Source organism: Mauremys reevesii, linkage group 2 (assembly GCF_016161935.1).
Source record: "Mauremys reevesii isolate NIE-2019 linkage group 2, ASM1616193v1, whole genome shotgun sequence".
In the NCBI taxonomy this organism is placed as follows: Eukaryota; Metazoa; Chordata; order Testudines; family Geoemydidae; genus Mauremys; species Mauremys reevesii.
The window spans coordinates 247,045,847-247,067,168 of NC_052624.1; the positions used below are offsets into that span (position 1 = coordinate 247,045,847).

Consider the following 21,322-nt stretch of genomic DNA (forward strand, 5'->3'; position numbering starts at 1 on the left):
CAAAATAATTTCCTCCAAATTAACATCAACCACTATCATGCTGTTGACAAAAAAAGGCAAGGGTTTAACTCAGTGTGCCTGTCTCATAGCTACATTCTATAAAATCTCATCAAGGTAATCACTAATCTCCCTACCCCCATAAATGAATTATGTATCACACACAGACCAAACCGATTAACTATAGGGAAGAACAAATTTGGATATGTGAAGGAGGTTGCATAATGTGATCACCCAAACCACAAGATCTGCATGGTGTCAAGTATCAGAGGGGTAGCGGTGTTAGTCTGGATCTGTAAAAGCAGCAAAGAATCCTGTGGCACCTTATAGACTAACAGATGTTTAGGAGCATGAGCTTTCGTGGGTGAATACCCACTTCGTCGGATGCATGTCTGATCTGCATGTGACTGTCGTTCAATTATGGATTTAGAAAAAAACCCTTGCAGGGTGAAATAGGCATAGTTATTTGCATATGGGATTCAAAGAGCAATTCATAATGTGTATTAAAGATCTATGTTTTCAGCCTCTTCCTGCAGTCTAGAAGAATGATTATATTTAGAAACTTTTCAGCTCTACCAGACAAAGATGGCCCTTACCTCCACTTCTCTTTTTGCACTAGTTTGGCGTTTTAATTTAATAAAGGAAATCATTCTAATCTCTGGCAAAATAAATAAATCTAAAACAGAAGCCGTAATAAGAGGACACTCATCCTCAGGAGTCCAGGCTCTTGAGAAAATATCTTGAAGTTAAGCCCTTTTGAGCTATGTGTTTAATCAGGATTTGTGTTTGATCTTAATGGTGTCTTTAAAGGTATCAATTTCAATTTTGTAGACAGAAGAGCTGATTTTTTCACACAAATCCAACCTCTGTGTGTAAGACGCCTGATATTCTTTGTGATATCTGATATTAAGTCCGTTAGAAGTTTTAGGTGGCCTGCCTGATAATGTTTTTGGGAGTCAGTGCCCCCAGTTTCATTGCTAACCCGCAGAAACTTGTACTTGATAACTTTTTCATTCCCAAAATGAAATGTGCCTGCAACTGTAAAAAAACATAAAACAGATGTAATCTAGAAAACAGATCAAGATCAGCCTTTTAGAAATACCAACAGCTGGCACCTCAGCATACATGCATCCAAAATACATGCCATCTTCTTGCCGCCGGGGAAAGAATGCCAATGAAAAGTAGTTGCATATTTCTTCCATGTCCCAGTAATGATCAAAAAACCTTCAAATCCTAGAGTCAATTACTAATGAACTTGTTTTATTTAAATACAGCAGAGGCTCTCTAGGCAAAACCTTCAAGTACATTGTAAAGCTTGAAGGAAAACTGATCTTTGCATGTTAACTTTTGCTATCTCCCGGAACCAAGTCTTAATAATATGCTGTAGTTTTACTCTTTGTAATAAATTCACTGTCATCTAACAAACATTACTCTCCACAGGGCCTTTTACTCGCCCACATCCAGCGATATGGCGGATGGTTTTTGGTAAGTTTTAAATTTTTATTTTTATCTTATCTAGTTTCGTCAGAAAATGCTGGTCGGTTGAACCTGAGATTTTTCAAGAAAACCAATAGGGTTCAGTTACCTTGCACCAAATCACATTTATGGGCCCTGCCATGCTGTCTGCCATAGATCCAGTGCTTGTATGATCTGCAGCTCCCGGAGAGCTCTGCCCTGCCAGGGTTCATATATTCCAGGGCCTTACATTGTGAACATCTAGTCTGAGATTCCTGTATAACACACGCTATAGAACTTTCCCAGAATAATTCCTAGAGCATATCTTTTAGAAAAACATCTAATATCCAAATTGTCAGTGATGGCAAATCCACCATGGCCCTTGGTAAATTGTTGCAATGGTTAATTATCCTCATTGTTAGAAATGTACCCCTTGTTTCCTGTCTGAATTTGTCTAACTTCAGCTTCCAGCCGCTGGATCATGTTATGCCTTTCTTTGCTAGATTGAAGGGCCCATTACTAAATATTTGTTCCCCACATAGGTATGTACACACTGTAATCAAGTTACCCCTTAACCATAAGCTGAAGAGATTGAACTCCTTGAGTCTCTCATTATAAGGCATGTTTTCTAATTCTTTACTCATACTCATGGCTCTTCTCTGAACCCTCTCCAATTGATCAACATCCTTCTGGAATTATGGGCACCAGAACTGGACACAGTATTCCAGCAGTGGTTGAACCAATGCAAAATACAGAGGTCAAATAACCTCTCTGCTCCTATTCAAGATTACTCTGTTTATGCATCCCAGGATCACATTAGTTGTCTTGGCCACAGCATCACACTGGGAGCTCATGTTCAGTTCATTGTCTACCATGACCCTCAAATCTTTTTTTAGTCACTGCTTACCTAGATAGAGTCCCCCATCCTGTAAGTATGGCCTACATTCTTTGTTCCAAATGTACACAATTACATTTAGCTGAATTAAAATGCATATTGTTTGCTTGGCCCAGTTATTCAGGCAATCCAGATCATTCAGAATCAGTGACCTATCCTCTTCATTGTTTACCACTCCCCGCTATTTTTGTGTCATCTGCCATCTTTGTCAGTGATGATTTTAAGTTTTCTTCCAGGTGATTTATAAAAATGATAAATACCTTAGGGCGGAGAACCAGTCCCTGCAGCACCATGATGGAAACAGACCTGCTCAATGACAATTCCGCATTTACAGTTATGCTTTGAGATCTGTCATTAGCAAGTTTTTAATCCATGTAATGTGTGCCATGTTAATTTTATATCTTTCTAGTTTCTTAATCAAAATGTTGCATGGTACCAAATCAAAAGCCTTAGAGAAGTCTTAAGTATAGTATGTCAACACTATTACTTTTATCAACCGAACTTGTAAGCTCATAAAAAAAAAATACCAAGTTTGTTTAATAGGATCTGTTTTCCATAAACATTAATTACATTACCCTCTTTTAATTCTTTATTAATTGAGTCCCATATCAGCCGCTCCATTATCTTGAAAGGATCGAAGGCAGGCTGACAGGCCTATAATTATGTGAATCATCCCGTTTACCCTTTTTAAAAATTGGCACAACCTTAGCTTTCTTCCAGTCTTTTGTAACTTCTCCAGTGCTTCAAGACTTACTGAAAATCAACATTAATGGTCCAGCGAACAACTCAGCAGCTCTTTTAAAACTCTTGGATGCAAGTTATCTGAACCTGCTGATTTTAAAATATCTAACTTTTATTGCTTCTGTTTAACATCCTCCAGAGGTACTAGTAGAATGGAAAGAGTGTTCTCACCATATGATGAGAGTATATCATCTGTTTTCCCCAAATACACAGCAGAAATATTTATTGAACACTTCTGCCTTTTTGTATTACTATTGATAAGTCTACCACTTCTATCTAGTAGTGTGTGAATATTATTGTCAAGATTCTTTTTATTCCTGATACATTTTAAAAAATCATTGTTGTCCTTAAGTGTACTGGCCATATTTCTCCCTGCGCCCCTTTGCTTCCCTTATCAATTTTCTACAGTTCCTAACTTCTGATTTATATTAATTACTATCAGCTTCCCCTTCTTCCATTTGTTATATATTTATAGCTGCCTTCATTTCCCCTCTAAACCAGGTCATTTTTTTTAACCAGTACGGCCTTCTTCCTCAGCTGTGGGTCTACAGTTTTTTGGGCATCTAGTAAGGTGTTCTTAAATGAATCCCAATTATGAGTCACTCTTTTCTGATTAAATTCTTCCTCCCAGCTGATTTGGCTCATAATTGTTTGTAGCTTTGTGAAATTGGCCCTATTAAAGCACCAATATTACTGGTCTGGACTTTATTCTGCTTGAACACTATAGATTTGATCGAGTCATGATCACTTGTACCTAAGCTACTGTTAATTTCTACTTCTGTCATCAGTTTCCCGTTATCTGTTAGGACACGGTTTAATAAAGAATTCCCCCATGTTGGCTGCTACACTTTTTGTGTAGAAAATTGTAATCCATAATGTTTAGAAATTCCAAAATGTTTTAGTATTGGCAGCATGAGATCTCCCACATATATCACTCAAACTGAAGTGCCGCAGGATTATGTAGCTCGTGGAACAAGAAGAATCTCAGAGAAGATTGCTTGGCCATTCTTCTTCTTCAGCGCATTTCTGAGTTCCCTGAAGTCATCTAATATCTGTGAAATATCCTGCAATGCAGTTCCATTAGTGCCGATCTGAGCCATCACCAATGTTTCCTCACCTGTCAACTTCAGAAGCCTATTCAGTCTTGGCTCTGGGAAGGCAGCACACTATCCTGTTGTCTGTTTGTCCCTTGCAGAATGTTCTTTCAATTCTTCTGAGGATTAAATCTCCAACAAGGATCGTCTGTCTTCCTTGGATGATAGGAGAATTCTTTGCGTGCACACTTGATTTTCTTACATGTTAGGCTATCCACATGTGTGTCCCTTACATGTCTCCCTTCCCTTGGACCTGCTGGATCTTGAAAGGTGTCTTCCAAAGTTTCCACATTGAGCATCTGGTATTGATTTGAAATTTCTGGATGTATGGAATCCCTGACAGTCCTCTTCTCTTTGGTGGCCACAGCCTGCCCATCCTCATCTGTCTCCAGCCATGTAGAATGCCACTGTGACCTCTTTCCTATAGTGGTTACAAACTGCCAGGCCTCCTCTCTGACTTCCTCTCTCTCTGATTCATTTGTGGCCAGCTCCATTCTTCCTTGAATCTGGGGTACTGCTGTTTCCTGAACCTGGCTCTCTAGGAAGTTCTCAGCTTTTCTGATTCTCAGTAACGTCTCTACTTGCTCCTCCAATGCAAGAATCTTTTCCTTCAGCACAGCCACTAACCCTCACTTCATGCACATGAAGACAGAAGGGATTTCAAACAGGAACGAAAACATGGTACATCCATTGCAAGTCACCTCCACTGTTCCATTGATGGCCATCTTGATATCACATGTGCTGAACCTAGAAGCCTCTTACATTGCTTCTTACAACTCACTCCAAAACTTCCCTGCCTCTTTTCATAGATCTCCCTGTCAGGGATCTGGGAGCTTGAAATCCATGGAGGCTCTCTGGGACTGCTGTGGAGCCAGGAGCCTGGGAGATCGAGTTAGATTACATTTTCAAGTTATTAAATAACCTCCCTAAGAAAATTGCCGTCTCTGTAATTGTTTTATTCCTAAGATGTTTTGTATATTTTTTTTCATTAATTCATTGACAAATATTTTAATTAGACACTGCTCCTGTACTCTAACCTGACTGTGGAGGGACGCTGCTTTGTTTCTACAGATAGAGGGATGACCTGTAGTATTCCAAAATGTCTTACAGTTAGAGCTTCAAGTTTTGCTTAAAATGATCAACTCCAGTGAAGCAGAAAAATTGAGAATAGGTTTTTATTAATATACATTGAAAGAAGCCCCGAATTTAAAATCTTTGCAGATTTATGAATCATTTGTTGAGGGGGCTGATGCATTTAAGATCTCTCCCAGGCACTGCACATTAATTCTGGAAGCATGGAGGCTTAGAGAGAGAGAAATGTTTTCATGTTTCAAGAAAAGCAGTTTTCAAATGTTGTGATTTTATTAAACATTTTATTCCTAAAAGTATCTTAATTTGCTGAGAAATAAGTCCAAAAAATCAGAGCAGGGAATCTTCGTTGTAATACATGTAGCAAAAGTGTTACATGTCTTTTGAAAGTTGCCCATTTAGTTACAAGATTACAAAAATGAGACAACTAGATAATACAATGTTGGAAGTGAACTGCTGGCTCATCATAATCTTTAAAACTGTGTTCCATTAATTAAGTAATATGTCACATTTATGTATGTAGAATGTGAAGTTCACAATCCGTTGTGGTGGACTACGAATTTCCTGCTGTTTTCACATCAGGGGTGGTTGTAGCTTCCTGATTCAATGGGTGCACTATACTGACCTGCCAAGGGAGCACTGACCACCCTGGCACCACAACCCTAATCCTGTCCTGGGGGGTGCTGGGATGTGGCTAAAGAGCAGGCCTGCCCTGGGCTCACCCACAGGGGTGGCTCCTGTCCCATGGAGCTGGGCCCCGCTCTCTGTTCCAGTCATTGCAACCTGTGCATGGGGTCGCAGCATCACTTGGGGTTGCCCTGGCTGCCCCTCCATTGTGACAGAGAGGCTGCTGGACCAAATTCGATCGATTGACGTTGTGACATGGTGCATGGGTGTTGCAGCATCTACAGCCAGGAGAGAACTGAGTGGCGCTGCGACTCTGTACACCAGCTACAATGCCTGTAGCAGGCAGTCGGGCCGAAACCCGTGGGACAGGAGCTGCCACTGTGAAGTAGATGCAGGGCAGGCTTGCTCTCAAACCCAACAGCCCTCCCCTGTGCACTAGGCCAAGAGAAGGGTATGTTTGCCTGGGTTTGCACCCTGGGTTTTATCATTTCTGGGAGTGCAGTTGAACCCATGCTACAGTCACTCATGTTTCACACTTACATTATTGGGGAGCAACTTGGGTCCTATTGAGCCATGTGTGTCAGCATAATTTTATCTATGTAGGTATTTTTGACCCTCAGTGTGGTATCTAAATGTGGTATCTAATTGCAAAACTTTTAACCAGAGTACATAAATTGATCAGCACAGTGTTCACTTACATTGCAGGGCAGAAAAATTCCCTCCACTGCAGGAATTACTCAGTGAAATTCTATTTCTTAAAACTATCTGAAATACGTGGCAAAAACGTGCAAAATTCCCCTCAAAATATTTGGAGGTTCATGGGGCATAAAGCAGATTTTGAAAATATTTTTATAGAATTGAGTCTGATATGAAGAATAGGTCTGTTCAAAAAGATATTGAAGATGCCTCTGTTGGGATTTTCTGTGTAGCTAAAAATACCTAGCCTCTTAAAGTAGCTGATGACTCATCTGTTGACATTAAAGGGTCACTGCTGATTAGCTATAACAAGTTTGAGCATTCAGCTAACTGAGAAGCTTGAATAACCTGGCTTCTGCTGTACAGTCTTGGGTTACAATAATTGTAATTTAAAAGGATGGTCTCAAGGTTGACACACCCAGAACTTCTATTGTACTATTAGAGAGAGAGTGTGCCTGCGTAATTAGGGAAAAATCCTGCTCTAGTGTGATTCTGCTTCCCTTGGCATGACTAGTCAGCCACAGCTATTCAGTAAATGCAGAGCAGGATGGCTCTGAGGGGTGTACCTAACTGCAACTCCAAAGTAGAGTCTCATGCACAGTTGGGAAGCGCATATTTCACCACAGCTCCTAATCAGTAGGCCACACCTCGTCTAGTAGCTAGATAGGTATCCATCCATCCATCCATCCATCCATCCTTGATGTTGTACAGATCCCCTAGGGAAGGGCAGCTCTCTGCACAGTCCTCTAGCCCTCATATTCTCTCTGCATACCTCTGGACAGGATTTGGCCCTTAATATATAGTGACATCATGCAATAACCTCATTATTATTAAGACTTATTAGTGTTTGTCCTAATTAAACTGATTTTAAAGACAAATATGGGGTTTTTTCTGTATTTTTTCCCCTCATGGTATTGCTAGTGGACAGAATTAAGGTTATTTGAGTGTCTAAACTGTGCATTTCTTGCATTGACATGTTTAGATTTCTCTTAAGTGTAACCTTAATTGAATTTCCTGGCATTGTAATTATGCCCAAAATCAAGCAATAAAACATCCCTGTAATGAATGTGTGTTTACCCTTAAATTACTGATATGTATGCTCAGTCTTAACTCCATCTTAATGTAGTTCTGTGTTTTTGAATTTCCTTAGTTTTCCTTTTTTTTAATTAAACCGTTAATGACAATCTCCAGCACATCAAAGCAGCTACTAACCAGGAAAGCTAAAATTGGAGCTAAATTTGCATTTCCAGAGCAGCTCAAAGCAGGTGTCTCTGTCCCTGAATATGTAATTATTGGTTTAGAAGGCTATGTTAGTGAGGCCAGGAGAGAATGAAATCGGGACAGGAAAAGCCCAGTCCCGGAGTCCCAATGTCTCTTTTTTTCAGAGCTTCCCCTGTGCTCCTGCTTAAATTCTGTGTTTAAATTGTTCTTTGGATGTGACTTGTTTTGGTTCCTTTTGCTCAGTCACGTCTACGTAATAGAATATGCAATAGGCAATGGTATAAAAGGCCGGGGGGGGGGTTGTTTTTTTTCAAAGATTGCCACATGGTGTGTGTTTGCAAAATGTTTTTATGCAGCTATTGTCTGAACAAAACCCGCGTTTGTGCAAATTGGCATTTCTGTGTGCAGTTAACCACTGTAAGCAGGCTTTGGGGCACCACTTCGGAACCAACTTTTGACTACTTGGCCCATGGAATTTCCTCAATAAACAGTCCATGTGAATATGATTCTACCTCCAACAGGTCTCAGCGTTCTCTATTTCCTGTTTCTGGTGTTTGTGCTCTTCCTTAACTTGGAGCAGGTCAAAGCAGTGATGTATTGGCTAGATCCTAATCTTCGTTATGCCACCAGAGAAGCAGACATCATGGTATGTATACTTAGCATCCTCATGCAAGTTACAGCTATTTTGTATTATCTGTCAGATCTCTACATTTCAATTAACCAGTAAAAAATTTTTTTTTTATTCTTTCTGATTCAAATTAGTAAAAACTGATCTACTGGGCATATTAGAAATATTTGTGTTGAGGTTCTGGGTTATATTAATCATGGAAGTGATGCTAGATATCTGAAGGATATCCATCATTGTAGTATCTGGATCATACCTGAGCAGCTTGGAGTCAAGTCAGAATAGGAGGGCTATCATTGCTATCAGACCAAATATAATGGGGAATATGGGTTTTTTCCTGACAGTACTAAGCAATGGAACTTTGTTCCTTTTGTGCTTTTGCACAGACTTAATCTCTCTCTCTCATATCACTTACAAATAGCTATAATAGATGACTTATTTGTGGACAAACTAATTCCAGAGTTATGGTCCTGTCTCCTCTTGACACAAAGGAAAGTGCAAGTGGCACCCACTGCTAGGGTGTCAGAGCTGTACTTGCAGCTCCAGGTATAATTAGATTTCTTTCTGGGGAATCTTTGCTGCAAGTCTTTTATGCTTTTTATTTGAGTATTATCATTGTGTCTACAATATACAGACTTGTAGCACCCTGCCCTGTCTAGGAACTTACAATCTCCTTCAGGCAAACAATACACTTTATGTTTTTGTTCAAGAAATAAAACAGAGTACATAGTTAAAAAACTGCATATGCATGTGGGTCATTCTACAAATTGGGAGATGAACTTAATTTAACTTTATAGCTTTATGGCTTGAATTTGGACCCTGTTTTCTGCATCTGTGTATGCAGGAAAAGAAATAACAAAGCATAAAGCAACTGTATTCTCCCTCCTTGTCCTTCTCCCCAAAACCCATAAAGTTCATACTGCGCAGGTCTTCTGTGGCCAGGCCTGGGAAGAGTCTAAGGCATGCTGTAGGATGTATGCCCATCTGTGGTCAAAAATTAAAGAACTAAGTAGATATTCGGATGCTTTTGTTTGCATTGGTGGCAAAACGAGTCTCTCTCTCTGGTGCTCATAATGCTGTGCCTGTCAATAAGATGACTTTTACATTTTACCAAAAAAAAAAAAAAAAGCACCCTACATTATTGTAATGTGGCAGTAGTCAATAACCTAAATAATTAGATTAAGATTCTGTAATTTCATAGGCTCTTGACCTGAGCTTTCTCATGCTATCCTATCTTTGGTATTACACTGTAGTAGTAATAAATATAAACCTTACAGCTAGGAGACTTGCTAGGGACAGACTTTTTTTTTAATTCTGGTGTAATGGTTTTTAAAATGTAGGGCCAGATTGTGACTTTTAAGGCGTATTCTGCACTGGACAGGGTGCAGAGCGGACTACATTGCAATAGGCTTCCTTCCAGGGCTCCTAACTCCTCTGGAGGGATCTCCCTGGGCACGTGCACTGCAGCTGCAGCTTTGCCACCCTTACAGCGGATGATACTTTCACTTCTCTCTGTGCCCGATCAACTCCGCTAGCCTGCGAGAAGAGGAGACAGGGCAATAACCCACCTTTCAGCCACTCTCTTAGAGTGGCTTTACCTGTGACCATGGTTGGCGCATGAACCCCCGGCTTTGGGGAGGCCAGCCCCCTGCCCCATCCCTTCTGCATAAGTAGGGCCCTACCAATTTCATAGGTGTGAAAAACATGTCACCATCCATGAAATCTGATCTCCCCTGCTTCTGCCCCCACCCCCCCAGCCACTTAAGCCTGGGCTCGGGGCTTCAGTGTCCCGTACCCCCCCCCCACACACACACTCACACACAACTGCTCTGGCCCTGGCCCGGGGCTTCCGTGCCCCTTCTCACCCTGCCCTCCCCCCCCCCAGGCCCTATGCATAAGGCCTCATCTGCTGGAGCCCTGAGCCACACACCACTCCCCCATGGCTGGAAGAGTCCCGGGCTTCTGGGTGGCCCAAACCCAGCTGCTCTGGCTGCTGCAGGCCACCCTGATCACTGAGCCACTGGCCAGCCTGAGCCCCAGCCTGACCTCCCAGGCCGCTGGCTGGAGCTGAACCCCCACAGCTTCAGAGAAGAGGGGGAGTGAGTGTGGGGCCATGGGGCGGAGTGTCGTGATGCAACAGCCAGGGTTAGCAGAGGCTTAGCCTCCCCTGGCCTATTATACCTGCTGCCCATGTGAGGGCACTTGCAGCGAGCAGCGCTTACAATCCCTGTGTGGGGAGAGCTTGGGTGAAATCCTGGCTCTACTGAAGTCAGTGGGAGTTGGAGCTGCAACTTGTCTGTGGAACTGCTCCAAGCATTGTACTGAGGATGTACCACTGTTGAGTTTCTTGAAAACCAGACCTTCAAAGACAGCATTAAGGCAAGAGAACCTTGATCACTTGTATATAACTTTTTTTTCCCATGACCTGTTTGCTTGGGGGTTTATATGTGTATTTTCCATATTTTTTTCTCCTTACTGTTGTTTCATCCTTCAGTCACACGTGCAGCATTCACCCCAAAGACTGCAGAGACTATCTCTACCCCTTTCAGATTCATTTGCACCATGATGACATCAGTATTATCCTATTCTTCATTACTGCAGCTTTACTGGCTACAAATTGAGGAAGAGCACTGAGGGATGAGGAGCAATATTATTTCACATAGCTATTTCTTTAGATTTCTTCTATCTGTCCCTGTTCTACCTCATCTCAGATTTATGGCTTACGGAAGAGCGCTACATGATTTTTGCTTACAGCTGTTTGGTTAATTTTTAAAAAAAGGAGGTGGCAAAATATAAACTTGTATATAGTGTTAAGTCCTGTCTTCATATGAGACAGGTATGTGAGGTCCTGATCGCAGCAGCATTGGTGCAGTTCTATCCAGGCAGGGAGCAGGGTACAGACTCCATTCTGTATAGCTCTGAGGCCCAAGAGGGACATTCTGCCCCCAATCCACACCATGCACAAAAACCAACCTACAGTGTACGTACCTGAGGCTATGCACTGAGGACAGAATTTGCCCCACAATTACCAGCAATGACAACAATCAGCACCTGCTTAAACAAGTCAAAAATGATAGAGATGCACACCAGAAGGAGCAAAATTCCTTCTGTTTTCAAGTGTTCACCATTCAGTTTCCCAGTGACCCTTTTTCTAACCTAATTGCCAGGGCTAGGAGGAGGCGGAAGAGGGCGTTTCTAATGTTGGTGGGAATAGTAACGTGGATTTCAAAATCCAAAATATCTTTAATTTCAGCTTTTCAGTTTATGCTGAGTTAAAATTGTCCTTCTGTTCTGGTGCTTCCAGATGTAAATCCTAACTGAGGTTCTGTTGTTTTGTTAACAGGAATATGCTGTGAACTGCCATGTTATCACCTGGGAGAGAATCCTCAGCCATTTTGACATATTTGCTTTCGGGCATTTCTGGGGCTGGGCAATGAAGGCCTTGTTGGTCCGCAGCTATGGGCTATGTTGGACTATTAGCATCACCTGGGAGCTCACTGAGGTAGGTTAACATGTTAATCATGAGCAGGCTGATGGTACTATATATTACTCATTGCATACAGGAAAGAGGACTGGCAATTTTACTTCAGCACTAACTAAATACAAGTATACGTACAAAGTAAATTACAAAAGGCATATGCTATAATCATTTCAGGAAGAAATGTGAAGACCAAATAGGTTACACTAAATAAAATTAGAAAGTGAGAATAGTTAGTAGTAAACTCTGACTAACTCAATCAGCGCAAACCCTAGCTTGCCCCGTCCGCACTAAAGGATCAGCATGAATTGCTGGGCACCAGTTGCCAAGTGGGAGCAATTCCCTAGTGTAGACAAAGCCTTAGGTTAGACTAGCCCTGCCGTGCTCAGCCCTACTTTCCCCCCATATGTAACAGTATCCTACATAACATGACGCCAGCCTACTGTAGTGTTTTGAACTGTTATCGTAAGATCCTGTCGTAGAACTGTAAGGATTACTGACTGATTTCTGTGCTATGACGGTAAAGCAGTTCTCTCTACACGTGGGCCCCCGCACACATTACTCACTTCTGCAGCTGACGCTCATTCTCAAGTCCGCTTTGTGCTTGATAATTGCTGACATCTATGTTGAATTGGCCAATAGGGACTGCAGTCTGTGCAGTAGCCTGTTGTTCTTAGATGTGTTGTGATAATTAAGTTGAATACTCGTTATCCTAAATAACTTAATTTTATCCAACTTTTATCTTATTTAACCTATAATTTGATCAGTAGAATGTAACCTACCTAAACTCCTGAGGCCACATTTCTGTAAAGTTGAATTTAGTTTTGTAATACCTGAATGATCAGGGTATGAAGGATGCCAGTTATGGGGAAGCTGATGTTCTAGAAGCTGCAATGAGACAGACTCTCTGAAACTTGCTTTCAGTTATTAAGCAATTCAGACCAGGAAGGCTCTAGTTCTTACAAGCCAAAAAGACTTCAGACAAAATTTTGAGACTTTGGCATCTAAATTTAGGTTATTAAATCCATTTTTAGGGCACTCAACGTAGTAGGCCTAATTTTTAAAGCAGCAGATCTCATTCATTTCATTGGAGTTTGATGGTGCTTGAGCCTTCAGAAAATCAACTGACATGTTTTAGAAACTAAATATAGATTTAGGAACCTAATGTGAGTCCCCCTCAGTTTGAAAATATTGGCCTCCTACTGATATGTGCTGTTATTCTTAGGTATTCATGGATTCTATCTCTTCCAGGCCCCTCTTAGAACTGTATTGCTTAAAATTAAAAGTGAATTCATGAAGGCACTAGGTGGCACAGTGAGCTAATGCACTGGCCTTCACCTTCAGAGAACAGGTTGAAATCCTGACTCAGTCACAAATTAAAATGACTTGTATCATCCCCTATTGATTATCACAAAGCCACCCCCCACCACAACTTGACCCCATATGATTGATATTCCCTGCTAGTGAAGGGTAGAATATTGGAATAGACAATATCTTTAGGGGAAAGTTTACCATATAGGTAGGATGCTGCCACTCAAATGGATTTTTAGAGCTTTAACTATTTCAGAAGAGTCATTAGAAACCTACAGTAGTTGTCAGGGGAGTTGGATAGGGATTTAGTTGTTGTGCATCTCCTGTTAACATTGACAGCTATCAGCTGGCTAAATCCCCATACTGAAACTGGACACTCACACATGCTGAATACTATCTTTTTAAAGTTGGAATTCAAACATACCTTTGATGCTCCGTGCTCAGCACTACCACCACCATATATTGGTATTTATGCAAATATTGTTACTCTGTTTACACTCAGCCTCCTCAGCTATAATCTGCAGTGTCTTTGGGAAAAAATAATGCATTAGATAAGATAATTAAATACTGTAAGAGAGTTAAAATATAATATAAGAAATTGCTATAATGCCCATTTCACACCAGATTTATACAAAAACTTTACAAAGTAAGGTGATTGATTTGAAACCTCTGTTAGAATATAAGTCGTGTACATCTTTGCTTCTGGAGAATAATTTAAAGTTCTTCCTTTTCATGTTAAAACTGGCCCACAGCTTTAGTGCAGGGAAAATAAAGATGTTTAAACAGTTCTGTTTCTGCAGTTACCCTGGAGGAAAGGTATCACTGTCAGGATAGAGCACCGTATCTCGCTTTACAGTGACCAGCATCCTTTCTTGCTCTGTGCATGAGACAGTCCTTGCCCCTCCCTCACATATCTGACATAACATTTTTTCTGCATGCTTCTGGCAATGAAAAATGTTTTAATGTGAAATTCTGGTAGCGCGCAAGAGACTACGCAAGCCAATTCCTTTTACTTTTGTTAGCGTTTAATGAAAGAAAATATGGAATACTATGAGGAATATCTGTTTTGCTTGTCACTTCCTTGAACATATCACAGGGACTGCTCAACATGCACATATCTCCTTTTCTGATGAATTGCTAAATGTTATCCAATTTCGAGCCTTTGGGGTTTGGGGAGATAATCTGTAATGAAGATCAAAACTTGTTTTCTCTTAAGCTCAGCAGTCAATTGCTAGCCCTGAATGAATCAGGTTTGTGTTTTACTTAAAATGTCTCAGTCCCACTATGCTGCCTTACTCACTCTATAAATGAAGATTATAAAGTTACTTCTTCTTGAAGGGCAGAGAGTATATCTTATTGTTGGACTAATGCCATATGCTGTTCATGACATGAACATGAGTCATACAGGAGCAAGACAGTGAGCTTTAGAAATGAATAATGTTACACTCTCCAAAGGAAGTTCGTAGGAAACTGGAAATATTGGGAGATTGTAACAGCTCTTTTACCCCTATATTGCTCATTTGAATCTAGCTGTTGAGGACTGAAAGTCATTACTGTCTGTTCTGCCCTATGTGACATAAGTAGCTGGTCTTGGGACATGTCTACACTACTGCGCTACATCAGCACAACTGCACCGATGCAGCTGCACTGCTGTAGCGTGTCTCGTGAAGACACACTATGCCATCAGGAGAGCGCTCTCCTATTGGCATAATTACTCTACCTCTGCAAGAGGCAGAAGTAATGTCATACCATGATGTGGACAGCGCCTTAAGTCAGTGTAACTTACATCGCTCAGGGGGTTGTCGTTTTCACACCCCTGACTTAAGTGATAGGGTAGACCAACCCTTAGTCTTTTTTTAATAGCACCATCACAGCACTATCTCGATTGGCAGTTAGCAGAAATGCAAGGGATTGAAAGCACATGGAGAATGAAATATCCTGTTGTTTGTTCCTAGGCCCCTCCAGGTCAAGGATGAGACAGTTTGGTAGGTCAGCATGGCAAAGCTTGTACTGCCACTCTCTATGCTGTATCTATCTATGAATAGAAAAATTGCATCATACAGGTTGCCAGTAAATTCCCCAAAAAATCGTTAACAAAAAAGACTTAAGTTCCTGAATTGTGTTCAGTTAGTCTTAAAAATCATGCATTCCAACGTGCTTCAATATTGATGCTGATGATTAAAAAGTAAACACATTCTGCTGATTCCATGTTATTGACTGTTCAGAGAACAGACAATTTAACACTAAATAACAAAGAAGATTTTCCGATTTTAGACAAGCAAAAAAAACCACCCTCCTTTCTCTGAAAGAAATGCAGTTGTTCTGCAAGAGTTCTGTGTTATAACGTTGAATTATATCTGAGGGGGCCAAAACTCTGCACTTGATTCCTGTAGATAGTACAGCACTAGAGGGAAAAGGTGAGAGGAGGGAAACCTCTGAAGCCTTTGTAGGACCCTCATCCAAAGTCCACTAGAATCAGTGGAAAGATGCCCATTGACTTCCACAGACTTTTAAGCAGGCTCATAAAATATGACAGTTTTTGTTTGTTCAACAGTTGCTTTAAAAAAAAAAGAGAGAGAGAGAGAGAGAAGAAAAGAAAGTTGAAAATCTTTGTAGGAATTCTATGTTGTTCCTCACCCAGAATTTTTTTTTGCTGTATTCTGTAGCTGTTCTTCATGCATCTTCTGCCTAATTTTGCTGAATGCTGGTGGGATCAAGTCATTTTGGACATCCTGCTATGTAACGGGGGTGGCATCTGGTTGGGCATGATAGTTTGTCGTTTCTTGGAGATGAGGACCTATCACTGGGCAAGTTTCAAGTAGGTCTAAAGTAAAAGCCAATAAGCTTTATGTTTAAAATATTGCAGTGTAAAATTCTGAATTATTAGCTCCTCATGAAATGTCTTTATGTATGTAAAATGCATATGCTATAGAAATGGAGTATGATCAGTGTATATTTACAGTGCTATATAAGAGATTAATAATGTTGGGGCATCATCTTGTGTTAATCCTTTTGTGTGAATTGTGTTCCTGATTATAATTGAATTTTTAAGAATTTTGCTTAGTCTTAAAGGTGAAAGTTGAGGCCAAATAGAATACAAAATGGTAGAAGGAAATGATATTTGCATTGTTAATCTTTTAATTCATGGCAGCAAAGCATTGTTTGAAGGGAAAGGAACCAAATACACACGTACATCTGAACTGTTTGACTTGTTAAATCCTTTTAATAGTAGGTTTGGGATCAGGCTGTTATGCTCTAGTGTGGTAACCCAGCAATAATACTATCAGTACCTAACATATGTAAGACCACATTCTGATAAACGTATGTTGTGTAGTACCTTACTCCACAGGTAGTTCCATTGATATCAGTGAAAGCACTTGTAGTATAAGGTAGTAGTCAGTGTGAATAAGAGTGGCAGAATCTGGCCTATGGTATGTTTCATCCATCCAACTCAAAGATTTAGTTTCATCCACAGTTTTACTGAGATGGCAAAGCAGTATTATCCATCTTTTACAGATGGCGAAACTGAAAGAGGATAAGTGACTTGTCCAAGGTCACTCACAGGAAGTTAGGGACAGAGCTAGGAAGAGAGCCCAGATCTCCTGCCTCCCAGTCTCGTATCCTATACACTAAACCACATTACCTTCCTTAACTGGACATGCTGTTTGCTAAGCTGAGGGAGACCTGGGTTTTGGTCTAAATTCAGGATTTCCTGCCTCACAATCCAGCAGGGACACAAGGAGCATCATAGAGTTGGTGTCCCACGTCTGTGGGAGAGTGCAGTACAGATTAAGAGTAAGACAAATAGTATATCCATTGAGGGCACTGTCTTCACCACTAGCTTTTTATTTTAGGGTGGTGTGGTGGTGGTCGTTGTCATAATCTTTTAAAAGGCTCATGTGAATTCCTAGTATTTTTAATTTCTTGGTTGGTGATTTTACAAAGGTGAACTGCAAGGAGAAAAATGGTTTTGCTTGTGTCCCTTACTGCTCTTTTCTGTTATGTAAAGGTGGGTTCGAAGATTAAAAGAAATAAACAAACCAAACTTGCACTTAAAAAAACAAATACCAGAAATTTCAGTCTCTATTTCCCTGTTTCCCCTGGAGGAGCACAGACCTAGAGTGGGATAGTGACATCACAACAGGCTGAAATCTAATTTGTTGCTTTCCCAACCCTCAGCTGGAGGAGAGGAGAGTTGGAAGGTTCCACCAACAACTTTCCTTCCATTTGTTTTGTTAACCATTCAAGTAACAAAGATGTTAAAAACAAAATGCAGCCCATCTGACAGAGACTCCCCTTCCTTCCAAGATGGGGGGAGGGGGGGAATTTATGAAGCAGAGGTAAGCTTATGGCTTACATACAGTGTTGTACATGGCCATGTGGGACACCCAAGTTGGGTCCAGTACCAAGCTAGCATGGATTGGGAATCCTGCAATAGCAACACACTCAGACCAGTGGAATAGGAATCCCATATTTCTAAATAATGAAATCTGACGGATCCTTTAAGGAGTGGTGTTGATGATCTATAGAAGGGAATCACCATCTACACCTCATTGGTAAGGACAGCGAAGCTGTAAAATAGGGAGATAATGAGGGAACCTCTCTTCAGGATTCTGTGGGAGATTTGCAGAACACCATTCCTTTTGGTCCTTTTTCCTTCGGGGAAGAAAAAAATGCTTTGAAACCCAAATTGAATAACTGTACTTTAGATAGCACTGGGAGTTTGACTTCATTATTTTCTAGTTTTTGCTTTTTTACTACTGACTGAAGTCTGTATATAGCTCTGCTATAAGAAGGCTATTTCTCATAATAGCTCTTTGCCTCTTCACCAAAATACTCAATAAATTCTGCCTCCTAATGTAACACACAACACATTGCCCTTAAGTACAGATGTATGGGAAAGAGCACTGCATCATGGTTTGCTATACAAATACTAAAATACAGTATCCCTCCCCCTCCCCCTCCCGCCTTATCTTTTCCTTGTCTTTACTGCAGCCATTCTTTTCTTTCAGGGACATTCATACCACCACAGGGAAAATCAAAAGAGCTGTATTACAGTTCACTCCAGCTAGCTGGACCTATGTTCGCTGGTTTGACCCCAAGTCTTCATTTCAAAGAGTGGCTGGAATATACCTTTTCATGATCATCTGGCAGGTAAGAAATAACTTTTGTGAAATCAAAACTAGTCTCAGCTCAGTTTACTTACTGGCTGAGTTTGGTTAGAAGATATTATATTCTTATCTTAGTCCATCATTGAAATGTATAATTAAATGAACTGATACCACCAACTATTCTGGACACTATCCAATGCATGTGGACTACAGTTTAGGAGTGAAATTACAGTATCTGTGAAAGAAACAAATGGTTGCAGATTGATATACTAGCTAGGGGGTTACTGTATGCAATGGATAGTTATAAGAACTGAAGAAACAGATGGGTAGGTTTTTCCCAGCTGTTGGTGCATCTACCAGTATGATATTCAGAAATCAGTCTCCAGTTCACCAACGTTCTTCAACATATGCCTAACTTTAAGTGCATATGACTTTAATGGGATTATTCATGTGCCTAAAATTAGGCACTTGCTGAAATACTTTACAGCATTTGTGATGGTACCCAGGGATATGCTCTCTTTCTTAGGACTCTAATCCCATTGCCCTTAATCTGTGTTCAGTCAGGCAACATTTAATACAAGTGGCAGTTTTGCTTAAGTGAAGCCCATAATAGCCCTTAATGACATAGCTTTTAGTGATGACCCTGTTTTCTGGGCACTTATGTGCTACTGCTATCTGCCTCTCATTCAGTTGTGTGGTCTGTAATCTGCCTGAGTTGGCAGGCACTTTTCATACAACTCTGTTAAACTGGTACATTTGCCCTAAAAGCTCAGGAACCACTGGTTTAATTTAAACCATTCTTGATCAGAAGGAGATACAGCAAGAGAGTCCTGCATTACTGAGTGACTGCAAACTACTTACAGGCATTGGTGTCTGGCCTCAGTCATATTGCTGCCGCCAAAGGCTTTTACGTTAATGCAAAAAGAAGAGAACTAATGCAGTGAATGTAAAGGGAGGGGAGGGGAGGGAGGTAGAAGAAATTCTTTCCCCATAAAAATTAGGCTAATTTCTGCAATGTCCACAGAGATGTTTGAATATTATCATTCTAGCATCGTAGAAAATTCACCCCCAAGATAGCATGCAATTTACTTACTTACAATTTTTCTAATTGGAACAGACTTCCTTTGTGAGAGATGTCTTGTTTTGAGATGAGGCCCACTGGGACACCAGTCCTACAATTCTTACTCCAAAAATACTTCAGTACAATACAGTGTAGGACCCACTATCTAAAATAAAAAATGATCACATTGAGCAGTCACATCCTCACTTGATTTTCTACTGTGAGAATTCTTAAGGGGTTAAAAATTTCAGTATAATTAAACCCGAGTACCTGTTTCAAGGGAGCAGGTGGTTTATTACAGCTGTTTGGAGCTGCCACCTCCAATTCCAGATTTTCATATTCAATTTTAACTGTTTTTTTTATTTTAAAGTGATGGACTAGTTTGATCATTTGTGGTTTTGTTGGGGTGAGCGCGTAAATATACTAGTACTAAATTGTGAACATGTTTGAGCATATTTCAGCCACTTGCCCATAATTTATACTAACTTTAGATCTTTTTAAGGGATTTAATTAAAAAAAACAACTTTTTAAACTAAACAGATATAAATGGAGAACTCTTTTAAAAAGAAACTCATCTGGATTTGGTTTGTAAAGAGTCCAGTGAGCTCTGAATTTTACAGACTTGAACACTTTCTCTTCTTTCTAAATTTGTGTCCTAGCACTAGTTCAAGAATTACACTGTTATTCCAAAATGGAACTCTGCAAACTATTAACTGAAACCTAGATGGGTTATCTGAAGTATACAAAGTAGTTCCGCACTGTTTCGTTTGGTTTTTTTGGGGGGAGTGGTGGTGTTGTTTTTATTAATTTTTATTTTTTGGTTTGTTGACTTGGTATACAACTTTGCCTATTCTGAAGATGATATTTTAAGAGCTTTTAGTTCTTAATCCAAGCAGAAGAGCTAGTTACTGAGCTGCAGTAAACCATAAATAATTCCCTCTTGTGTATTTTAATTATTATATTAATCCTAACATTTTCTGCATCAGTCTCTGAGAAGGGGTTACATGTGTATGTGTCTGTCCTGTAAAATAGAACCTTATTAACTGACTTTTTTATTTCCAGCTGACTGAGTTGAACACATTCTTTTTGAAACATATCTTTGTATTCCAAGCAAGTCACCCTTTAAGCTGGGGTAGAATTCTCTTCATTGGAATTATCACAGCACCCACTGTAAGGTAACTTATTTTATTTTTTTCTAATTGTACAGTAGTTCTGACCCTTAGGAACACAAGAAAAGGTGTGCAGGCTTTATAAATAAGTATAGTATGTGAAAAGAAATAATGCGTTTAAGTCTTCAAAAAGGGCAAAATTATCATTATTTTTGCAGTACTAGGTATAAGACTAAGGATAAAATTCAACAGTCTGGGTGTATGCTACTAATGGTATCCATCATTCTCTCTTCTGATTGCACAGCAGTTGCCTGTGTTGGGTGGATTAACTCCATATACAGCCACCCATAATTTCATGTAAGGGTCTTTTGTTGACAAGAGCCATATGATCATGACAGCATGCAGGTTAGGGAATTTACACCTGTGGGTCTTTCCATAATACCTGCCTCCAGCTACCTATTTATGCTTGAGTATGGAATATACCACAATGTATTTATAAGGAAAGGTGATAGTTCCTTGTTTTGAATAATTAGTGAAGCTACAAAATATGAGCCGTGATTGGAATTTGAGAACTAATCAATCCATAGTCACCTTACAAAACTATTTCATGAAGTAATTTTGTGTAGCAACCAGTTTCTGTTTACATCCAAATTGAAAAGTCAAGATTCCAGCTATTGAATCATATATTGTACTTGAGGTTGTTTTTTGGGTGGGGTTCTGGTAAATATATATTTTAATATGTATGTGCAAATTGTTTGCGTAGGAACTGTAACTTTTCAATATTGTGTGTTCTGTCTCTCTTAGGTACTTATA

General features: G+C 40.1%; 1 protein-coding gene across 3 annotated transcripts in view; it reads left to right on the forward strand.

Moving 5' to 3' along the window:
- PTDSS1 (phosphatidylserine synthase 1) overlaps window positions 1–21,322 on the forward strand; it is a 56,365-nt gene that overhangs the window by 13,824 nt on the left and 21,219 nt on the right. For 2 of the 3 annotated variants that reach the window (XM_039522872.1, XM_039522873.1), the window contains exons 3-8: window positions 1,438–1,482; window positions 8,337–8,461; window positions 11,784–11,942; window positions 15,896–16,047; window positions 18,242–18,383; window positions 20,463–20,575. In XM_039522872.1, coding sequence (XP_039378806.1) covers window positions 1,438–1,482; window positions 8,337–8,461; window positions 11,784–11,942; window positions 15,896–16,047; window positions 18,242–18,383; window positions 20,463–20,575 — 736 coding nt within the window. Of the gene's footprint in view, window positions 1–1,437; window positions 1,483–6,217; window positions 6,350–8,336; window positions 8,462–11,783; window positions 11,943–15,895; window positions 16,048–18,241; window positions 18,384–20,462; window positions 20,576–21,322 lie in introns of those variants that run through there. The other variant, XM_039522874.1, reaches the window with a different exon arrangement.